Source organism: Physella acuta, unplaced genomic scaffold (assembly GCF_028476545.2).
Source record: "Physella acuta isolate Inbredline_101_S28 unplaced genomic scaffold, ASM2847654v3 ptg000816l, whole genome shotgun sequence".
In the NCBI taxonomy this organism is placed as follows: Eukaryota; Metazoa; Mollusca; class Gastropoda; family Physidae; genus Physella; species Physella acuta.
The window spans coordinates 9359-20137 of NW_026732334.1; the positions used below are offsets into that span (position 1 = coordinate 9359).

Sequence of the window (10779 nt, forward strand, 5' to 3'; positions counted from 1 at the left end):
AGGAAGTGGCGCTGGGTGGGTCACACACTGCGAAAGGCTCACACAAATGTTACACGCCAAGCGCTTGAGTGGAACCCCCAGGGAAAGCGGAAGAGAGGGCGCCCAAGACAGACCTGGAGGCGGAGTCTTCTTGAAGAACTGAAGCCAATAGGGATGTCTTGGGAGATGTCAAAATTAATAGCCGAGGATAGGAAGAAATGGAAGGAAATGGTGGAGGCCCTATGCTCCATAAGGAGCAAAGAGGAATAAGTAAGTGAAGAATAATATTGCGCACTATTATGCACTTTTTTATTTGGCGTTCACTTGGTGTGCAATCTTTTGTCTACGAGATTTTATTCTATTTTTAAAACTTTAAGTATTTAAAATGGATTAAAAATCATGTCTATAGCCCGAGTTCTCATCCCCTGTTGTTTTATATAAGAATATTCGAGAAAGTTTAGGGGAGATCACTCCCGGTTTATTTTTACACAAAATTAATTAGGCATCCAGTTTAGTCAAATTTGATGCCAAATTGCATCGTCGTCGGGTCTTGACACAAGTGACAAGTTTGAAACTAATCGGTCAGTTAGAAATGATCGAAATCTCGCTCGGCAGTTTCGATCCACGACGAAGCACTACAGAGGTGGCAAGTTAAATAAAAGCATGTAGCAGAACATTTCTAAAGCCCGGTGGGACTGGACGTACCACCCCCTATTACTGTCATATAAGAATATGCGAACAAGTTTAGGGAAGATCACTCTTGCCTTATTCGTTTTGTATTCTTTAGAGCGTTCCTTTCAGCCAGATAGACATACTGACAGAATAGGGAAATTATTAAATAGAAAATGTATTTTTAGAAATGTATTTTTATTTAATTAATTTTGATGAGAAATAAATAAAATACTCCTAGAAACAATACACGATTCACACCACACTATGACATCAAATGTGTAAGATATATTAATATAACTTACTGACATAATTAGATCTATTTAGATCTTAGCTCTAAATGTACACATCAATGAATCACGTGGTCCCAATAGTTAAATCCTAACTCTTGACTTGTCACCTATATGCTAGCCCCCGTCTCCACCAGTACCGAAAAACTAAATTTCATAAAACTTGACATAAACCTAGACACCAAACTATGCACGCACTCGTTGTTGACAAAGTATCAAGTGTCCCCGTCGACACCCCACTCGCTCGCCCCTCCCATCAAACTTGTCAGTTTTTGTAGCAGTCTAAAAAACCCTGACTTTCTTTACTTTGTCTTGCTGTGGCCTACTATACATTAGCGATCTAGGCACCGTATCTAAACCTGAACTCATATTCATTGGGTCGGTCTGGCCACAGGTAATACAGTATAAGATATGACCAGTAACGAACGGCTTTATACACGGAGAATAAAATACTTAAAAAAACTTTTTAAAAAAACACGTTTTTCTTGTGGACTAAAAAGTAGAAAATAAATTTTCATACATTTGATGACAAAAAACGTGGGTACGTTCACCATCAAATTTCCCGACCCATCTGCCCGACCCACGTTTTTTGTCATCAAATGTATGAAAATTTATTTTCTACTTTTTAGTCCACAAGAAAAACGTGTTTTTTTTTAAAGTTTTTTTTTAAGTATTTTATTTTCTCCTTTTTAGTCCGTTGCTACACATGAAAAACGTGGTTTTTAAAAAAGTTTTTTATATAGTTTATTTTCTACTATATCTAATGACTTGATTAAGTATGACTTGACTAAGTGTTTATAAATACACGGACTAAAAATCTTGAGCGACCAGGATTCAAACCTGGGTTGTCGCGGCCACAACGCGAAGTACTAACCACTATACGATCACGGCCAGCGCGCTCAAATCGATTGGGGCCGAAGTAACTGTGTCAATAGGCCTCCAGTCGTGTCGGTATCTTTAGAAATCATGTCCTCAATTTTATGGTCCTTGTGGCGTAATTAAATTAAGCTAATTACGGTCTCTAATTGCTAGTTTTTATCATTGCATCTGAAATTGTTAGGCGAAAGTAGCCTACATGCCAAATTTCAGATCTATTGAGCAATCAGAAGTGGGCTAATTTTCGATGTCAATTTTAACAACAAACACACGCGAAGCTGAGTTAATAAAAACGTGTTTAAAAAAAAGGACGACGTGGCCTAGCGGTAGAGAGTTAGACTGTTTACCCAAAAGTCTCGAGTTCAAGACCACACTATCCTTTCATATTCCGAGATCTATGAAACAGATGAACTCTGCTTTATCTGCCACATGTGTCTTGGAACGAACAGGAAAAGATGTTACTCGGAAAAGAAGGTTCAATGGAAAAAAAATTCCGTTATTTGATTTGCTTTACTTAAACCAACTAACTTTCACATTTTCTAGAAACAAAGCCAAATAATTCAAAATTCGACTATGTTTAAATCGTACCTTTAAAAGTACGAGAAAAAAAATGTAAACTACTCACATTCAATGTCTGTTTTTGGAATGAAGTAAATTTACTTTTTCGCGAACCTCAAGTAAGACGGAAGCAAAGCAATATATTTTAACACCGGATTCTTAAGTTAGCCTATCCCCTATTCACACTGTATGCCTCACTAATACACACAAATTCAAAGGCTGCATTGAGACATAACAGTCGATTTACCTTTATATTCTACTAGACTACCCGTCATCCGTTGGATAACTGTGGGTTTCGGGGGTCATCCATCAAAAAACATCACGTCTGTCACTCAGAGGCATAGCGACCCTTACCGGCGCCCGGGGACAAACTTTTCGATTTGAACCCCCCCCCCCCGCAAGATTTCGTTTTGCAACCCCCCCCCCCCCAAACTTTTGATGTGCACCCCCCTCAAGATTTCGATTTGAACCCCCCCCACTCAAACTTTCGATTTGCACCCCCCCCCCCTCAACCTTTCAATTTATTTTTCCAACCCATTTTGGCGCCCCCTAAGGTCGGCGCCCGGGGACATATGTCCCCCCTCCCTCCTCGCTACGCTACTGCAGTGTCACTTATCGTCACAAAAAAAACAGACCCCACATTCAAAAATATGTTTTTTATCTTTTAAAAACACCGAAAACACCGATTTCGGACTATCCCTACCTATACTGACGTCACAGGTGACCTACTCAACTCTACTTCACCTGCCCAGTGTCCCGCCAAGTCTCAGACAACATGTTTTTATCGTTTAAAAAACGATTCCAGTCGAGCATGTCTCTGACCACACTATCCTTTCATATGCTTAGGACAAAGAAACAGATGAACTCTACTTCACCTGCCCTGTATCCTGCCCAGTTCAGATAGGCAACTTTATCATTCACATATAAAAAAAAATGAAAAAAAAAAACATTGACGTATTGGTCTAGAACCTGTGCCACCCGCATGAGAGCCATTTACACTACCAACTTAGCTATTTACTCGTAACGTCACAAGTAAATTTTTGTACTATATTTTAAGTCTCCTTTTGCAACTTGATTTACGCGCATACATCCAGATCTAAGTCTAGATCTAGTAGTAGTAACTTTCAAATTAAATTTTATCTTAAATTAGCCAAACAAAGATTTATATAAAATAAAGAAGGTCTGAAATTATCTAGATCTAGATAGAATTATCTAGATCTAGATTCTACGACTCGTTTGCTTAAGTCTTAAGTTTAGTTTTTCTTGCTAGATCTAGAATCTAGATCTAGATCTAATCATTAGCTACGCTAATAGGCCCGGAGCGAGCATTTCAAAATTACCATATTCCAAACAAAGATTTATATAAAATAATAAAGGTCTAAAATAGTTTAGTATATAGAAAATCATTATTATCTAAATCTAGATAGAAAATTATCTATATTTTAGATCTACGACTGAGCTATATTTAGAATTTACGTTTATAATTTAGCAAAATTACCGGCATCGAAGCCGCGTATGAATCTTAAGCTACGCCCATAGGCCCTGGATACAGCATTTCAAAATTACCATATTCCAAACAAAGATTTATACAAAATAATAAAGGTCTAAAATAGTTTAGTATATAGAAACGCATTATTATCTAAATCTAGATAGAATTATCTATATTCTAGATCTACGACTGGTTTGCTTAAGTCTCGTTTTTTTTTTTGGATTATATTTATAATTAATAAATCTTTGATTTGACCTAGATTCTAGATCTAGATCTATATATAACTTTCTTGGACAGATTGTAGATCTAGATCTAGAGAAATTTATCGTTAAACTAAATGAAAAAGATAGTTGAAAATTGATATAAGTGTTGGAACGTAATAAATACAGCAAACGGACGTATTGTTAAAGTTATGACCGACAGAAAATTAGATTTAGAACGCGTTAAACTTTTGAATGGGAACACATTTTTCTTCGATAGACGCCGCCATTTTATAGAGTCCTTGCAAACACGTGACCTAAATCACGTGATACCTACGCCCGCCGCCACAGTGGTGTACACCAGACGTAAACACAATCAGCTGTTCACCAGCGCTGGACGTGTTCACCAGCGCTGGACGCGTTCACCGTATGTAAAGAATCGCGCCCGCGGAAAAGGAAAAATACGTTTAAAAACTTGAACTCTTAGGAATTGAAGCTCCTAATACAGTGTTTGACAGTTTCGTGGATAATATAAATATGTGGCCGAAATTTCTAAATAAAAATACTGTTAGTAATATCGTTTGCGTTTAGAGTTTAAGTAGACGAAATTGCACATAATCTTAAAGTTGTGTGACTTTTAGCTCAAGATTGTTGAACTTTGTGAAGAAAGTACGACGTTTATTAAATCAGCGAAACAACATTGGCTTGATTGACTTCCAGCTAGGCGGACAAATTGTAAAAATATTTATTTTTTATATAAATTCTATTTCGTTCGACCCCTCCTCCCTTGTTTGTGTCGACTTATGTTTTTATTAGAACAACGTAACACCGCTCCCTACACGTAAATAGACGTATGCAACATGTTGGCCTATAAGTTCCCGACTCGTGTGCTACACTAATTTTGTCCTGAAGTATTGTCTTTCAGATTTCTTTTCTTCCGATGGTGGGGAGGGGGGCACTTGCAATTCTTGGGGGAGGGGGGGGGACTAAATTTTCAGGGATATATTTTTTGTATGTACTTTCTATTTCGCCCCCCCCCCCCCACCCTCCCCCAAAAGATATGCCTGAAAGAAACTCTGCTCCTGTGGATTCATCGAGACATTTTCCTTTGCCCCACCTAGACCATCTTGCCAGTCCATTCCCTGGGGCTAGTGTACTGGAAGTTGGTGCTGTTGGTGCTAAGTAACTGATAGCTACAGCCTCAAACAGCCAGGCTACATGAAAGACATGATGGTGGTTAACCTTGAGTGTGTCTCTCAATAATGCATGGAGAACGTGGACAAGTGAAAATCAATTCAAGGGTCTTGTTGAGGTGTGCGGGTGTTGTGTAGGTGGCACTGTGGGGTGATGAGGTTAATCTAGTCGTGTGATGTCAGCTAAATGACAGGCTAGTTGTGTAATGTCAGTCAGCTAAATGACAGCTTAGCTGTGTCAGTCAGATTAATAACATAATAGGCATGTAATTGTATCCATCTAAATGACATACTAGTTGTGTAATGTCAGCTAATGACAATTAGCGTAATGAAAAAATCAACTAGTCTTGTCACTGAGGTAAGTTACATGAAATCTAGGTTGTCATTCTATTCAGCTCACTAACTAAATTACGCGCCGTCAATGGGGGGGGGGGGGGGTCAGAATTGACGTTACGTTTAGGTTATTTGATGTGGCACTTTAGTTATGAAGGATGATAAGCACAAGCCTAGAAGGGAGTGTATAGGCCGTAGACTCAAATTCCAGTCTGCTTTCCTGTTTGGATTTTTTGCTAAAGCCTTTACCAATCCAAGAACACGCTACCCGGCTGCAGTTGTTAGATTAATCTATCCGGGGGTTGGAACTCGGACTTTTAGGGTATGGTAACCATGAGCTAAACCCACCCGACCACGCCTACCACACGCATGTACCAATCCAAGACACCTTTCTTTATTATGTGAACTCCCAAAAATGACAGGTAATACTGGGGTGGCATTCGGACAAGTACTAAGAACAAGAGCAGGAAAACCCGGACACACTCAAAGGTTGATCTGTATGGTGGTCGTTACGGTGATGTAAACAATATCCACATGACTGGGACTTTTAATAAGGCGATCTTTATTACATACATATGTGTTGCTTTTGTGTTGCGAGCGTGTAATGTCCTAGATGTAATTCACACAAAACATTGGTCTGAACACTGTTATAACAATGTACTGATTTTGTTATTTCAACTTGTAAAAAGGTAGTCTATATCAGCTAATCAGGTCAGTTCATTATATAGAGCGTTGTATTTAGCTTTAAAACCAACGATTAATTAATCAATAACAAAAATAGCAAAATAAGATATTGCTGATAGTTGTTCATAAATCATATGTTGAAAATAATGTTTTAAAAGCACCGGTTAAAGCTATTAAACTGTGTTTCTTTCGCTTACATTTCCTCTCTTAATCCTCTCTTAATTGGTGGATTTAGTTATAATGCCGGGGAGTCACCGCGCTGAATACATGTTTAACTTGGCCAGCCACTCGCTCCATTGTGTGTCGCTTCATTGTTGAAGAGAAAAGACTTTGACCAGTTGAGATAAAACTGGAGGCAGTCTTCCAATTGTGTTTTAAATAACCATACACTTATGTAAATATTGGGTGCATAGGAGCACGTCTGTATATTTAAACTATGTCGCAGTTATGTATATTTGTTTAGTATAGAGTATTGTTATAGAGACATTGTTAAAACATGTACGTGTCATTGTGACACGCATGTCATCGTGTCATCAATGACACTGACATAACCATCTAGTAATCGTTGATACTTTTTAGTTGTTGTTTAGTTTTTCATAGGAATATCAGGGGTAATATGACCTTTTCAAAAAAATTCTTACAAAATGTGAGCTGATGCGAATGTCGGGGAAGTTTTATTTTTGTACCAAAATAACGTATATCAGAACTAAATAAAATGTATATACGGCTAACGTGTAAACTCCTATTAGTCAACTGTAACTTTAATTTTTGTTGACTCACCAAACAGAATAGACGTAGAGACAAGACTAAAGTACTCACCAGTGTAATGAGGTTGTTGTCGTCGTGACTCAGTGGTGTGTAGAAGTGGACCATAAACTTCGGGTCGTCTTTGTACATGTAGAAAATGTCACGAATCCAGTTGAGCCAGACCATGTGTTTGGGTTCGGATCCATGACACATACGGCTGTATTTCCTGTACATCGGGTTCACGGCCAAGTAAAATGGCCTCATGAAGTAGTCAGTGGGCTGGTGTTCGAACCCCTTCATCCTGTAGTTAAACGGTGCGATTAATACTTCTGCATCTGCCCAGGAAGTGACGTAACCATGTTTCTGGAACTGTTTCCAGATCCACGGATGCCCATCCACGGGTCTAGAATGATTCATCTTTCTCCTGGCTTCCGGTAGCTCATGCTCGTGCTTGCCGGTCAGGATCGGCAACAACGCCGCCGGCGTCCCGTCCCCCAAGATGTTGTAACCTTCCAGCTCTATCGCCTTTAGCGTGTTGACCAGATACTCTCTGGTCTTTGGCATCCGTCTCAGCCAGGACATTCTGGACATGGAATCAAACCCTAGTAGCGCCACAGACAGTCCCAGACCGTTGGCTGGAGGTTTGGTCAGCTTGAGCCTGTCTTTGATCGTCTGGTTCACAAACACACCAGCGTGGACGTTTAAATAATGTGTCCTTTTTAAAGAAGAGTTGCATTCAAGTTTGAAGAAATTCGACACTAAAGGACTTCCATTTTTCACAGGAAAAGGCTCACCAAATGTAATGTTATAATCCCCTGGGCCTCGAATCAAAGGATAGTAAACACACTTAAAATCGCCGTGGTAGTTTAAGGCGATTTTCGTGTAACGAACAGTCCCGTTTTCAACGGTGGCCCAATTGGTGTAGCCCCTACATATTATAGGCTCTGCCGCTTTGGTAAAGTTTAGCATTATTGGATCATCGACCTGAAGATCAGGGTGTACACAGGCTTGCGGTTCCTCAGGTGATTCATTCGAACGTGTATTGAAATAACTGATGATCATGTACCGAGAACTATCTGCACGACTAAACAAGTAGTTTTGGTGTGTTAGTATAACAAACAGCGTGGACATCAACGTCACTCCTCCCAACAGTTTGGGTAAGGTAACAGCACACAACACCCGCTTACAATTCCGATACACCATGTTGAAAATGGGAATAACAGGCTCAAATTAAATCAGTGTTAATATATTTCTTTATGTAGTTTTTGAAATTTATGTCAATATGGATAAGGTGCTTTTCTGTAATAGATTAAAGATGGATACAAATACATTCTGATATAAATACTGAAGATAAGAGATATAAAGAAATAAAACTGGTTTTATAGACATTATGACTACTAAATCGTTGATACAACTGATATATTCCAATGAGTTGGATTCTCAAAACAAAGTATTTTTCAAACTAATAATTTGCCTATTGAGGTCGAAATACAACGGGAAATTAAACATTAAGCGGAAATTTATCTAAAGACGGAACTTTGACGCAAACGGAAATTAAACTCGACTTGAAGTTTAACCGAAATCAGTACCTTACTTAATGGACGCGAGCGAGAAAGTATTCGAGAGGCCCATTAATTAATTTAAAAATCATGCACTGTTTTTTTTCGGACTTTACTAAAGATTGGATGTATTTGATGTTTTTAATATTTTCGGTAACTAAATAAAATTTAAAAAAAAAAAATCAAAAACAATTTGTTTTTCACGTGTAATGGCGACATAAAACAATGGCATCCTGCTATTCGATAGGCTGCCATAAATTTTATTGTAAGCGAAAAAAAAAGGAAAACTAGGTCATGGGGTTTAAATTTGCTTTGTTATTTAAAAAATTTATCTGCAAAGTTTTGTAAACAAATAGTTATCGATCACGGAGTTCCTGTACAGCCAATCAATATTTGTCTTACGAAAGTAAAACATCCGTTTATAACTTAGGCTTGATGAAAATAAATAGAAATTTAGCCTTAAACTCAACAAATTATTTTCACGTTCTCTTGATTTGCAACTAAATATAAAATATATGAATTAATTTTAGGCTTAAGTTTTTATTTTTTATTTTTTTAACGGTCGCTTTGTTTGCTAAATCTAAAAAAAGCACGTTTTTATTCCATGTCAACAACATGATGGAAGGATTCACGTCAACTCGCTCGCCTCCATTGGTCAGACATTTTGATGGAAACAGAACTTTATTTGGACACGGCATTTTAACCTGATTTTGAAATCAAACTGACGTTAAATCCTATATTAACCTTAACTTAACCGTAATCCTAATACTTACGCTTACTATATATTTTACTTTTTTTTGGACACTTCTAAAGACAGACAAAAAAATTAGATGTTTCATTTTTGTCTCTATTATTATTGTGTGTTTTTTTCGGCCTTCGACTTTTTTTAAAATTCTATTTTTTATTCAACAATTAATGACGTCAGTCTTTTTTGTGTAAACCGGCTTCCTTAGTAATAGTAAAGGTATCCAATAGGTAATATAGTTATTTAATATAGTTCTTTAAATAGCAGTTAATCATTATATTTTTACAGAGAATCATTTATTTGCTCTTGTTTAGTGTTTTATTACATAAAAGCTTCAGAACTTTATAATTTTTAATATAACAGAGCTGCATGACTAAAAACTATTGCGCACTAATTGAACATGAAAAATGCGCGTATAATTGCGCGGTAAGTAGTACTTTAAATAAGTATTTTTTACACAAAATTAATTAGGCCTCCAGTTTAGTCTATTTTGATGCCAAATTGCATAGTCGTCGGGTCTTGACCCAAGTGCCAAGTTCGAAACCAATCGGTCAGTTAGAAATGATCGAAATCTCGCTCGGCCGTTTCGATCCATGACGAAGCACTACAGAGGTAGCAAGTTAAATAAAAGCATGTAGCAGAACATTTCTAAAGCCTGGTCGGACTGGGAGTACTGCCCCCTATTACTGTCATATAAGAATATGCGAGAAAGTTTAGGGAAGATCACTCTTGCCTTATTCGTTATGTATTCTGTCAGACAGATGGACGGATACACTAACTGAATAGTAAAACTATTAAATGGAAATGTAGACCTATTTTTATTTAATCAATGTATATAAGCAATAAATAAAACTCTCAAATAAACAATAAAATATTTACACCATAATATGACATTAAATGTGTACTATGACATAACATTTGTAAGATATTAATATAACTTACTGACAGAATTAGATCTGTTTGGTCTTAGCTCTAAATGTGCACATCAATGTATCTCGTGGTCCCAATAGTTAAATCCTAACTCTTGACTTGTCACCTACGCGTTAGCAGTACCGAAAAACTACATTCCATAAAACTTGCCATAAACCTAGACACCAAACTATGCACGCACTCGTTGTTGACAAAGTATCAAGTGTTCCCGTCAACACCCCACTCGCTCGCCCCTCCCATCAAACTTGTCAGTTTTTGTAGCAGTCTAAAAAACCCTGACTTTCTTTACTTTGTCTTGCTGTGGCCTACTATACATTAGCGATCTAGGCACCGTATCTAAACCTGAACTCATATTCATTGGGTCGGTCTGGCCACAGGTAATACAGTATAAGATACAAGCCGACCCGCGGCGTATCATACGCCGTTATTTAGTTGTTTTATTTTCTACTTTTCAGTAATTCATAATTTGTGATTTCGACAGTACCAATGCTGCCACTGAAAATACTTGCTTTAAAATACTATCAGTA

At 37.6% G+C, this 10779-nt stretch overlaps 1 protein-coding gene across 1 annotated transcript; it reads right to left on the minus strand.

The window, feature by feature from the left end:
- Window positions 1–733: 733 nt before the first annotated feature.
- On the minus strand, window positions 734–9439 carry LOC131951604 (uncharacterized). The gene is made up of 3 exons (XM_059313935.1): window positions 9351–9439; window positions 7091–8317; window positions 734–793 (listed from the first exon to the last, which is right to left on the minus strand). Exons 2-3 carry the CDS (start codon window positions 8219–8221, stop codon window positions 734–736), a joined length of 1191 nt encoding a protein of 396 aa, XP_059169918.1. The 5' UTR covers window positions 8222–8317; window positions 9351–9439.
- Between the last annotated feature and the right edge of the window lie 1340 nt (window positions 9440–10779).

Bases quoted from the DNA above. Each gene is read 5' to 3' on its own strand.
- LOC131951604 (XM_059313935.1), bottom strand. From the start codon at position 8,221: ATGGTGTATCGGAATTGTAAGCGGGTGTTGTGTGCTGTTACCTTACCC. The intron at 794-7,090 runs GTGAGTACTTTA...CTATTCTGTCAG, and splicing joins ACAACAACCTCATTACACTG to TATGTCTATCTGGCTGAAAG.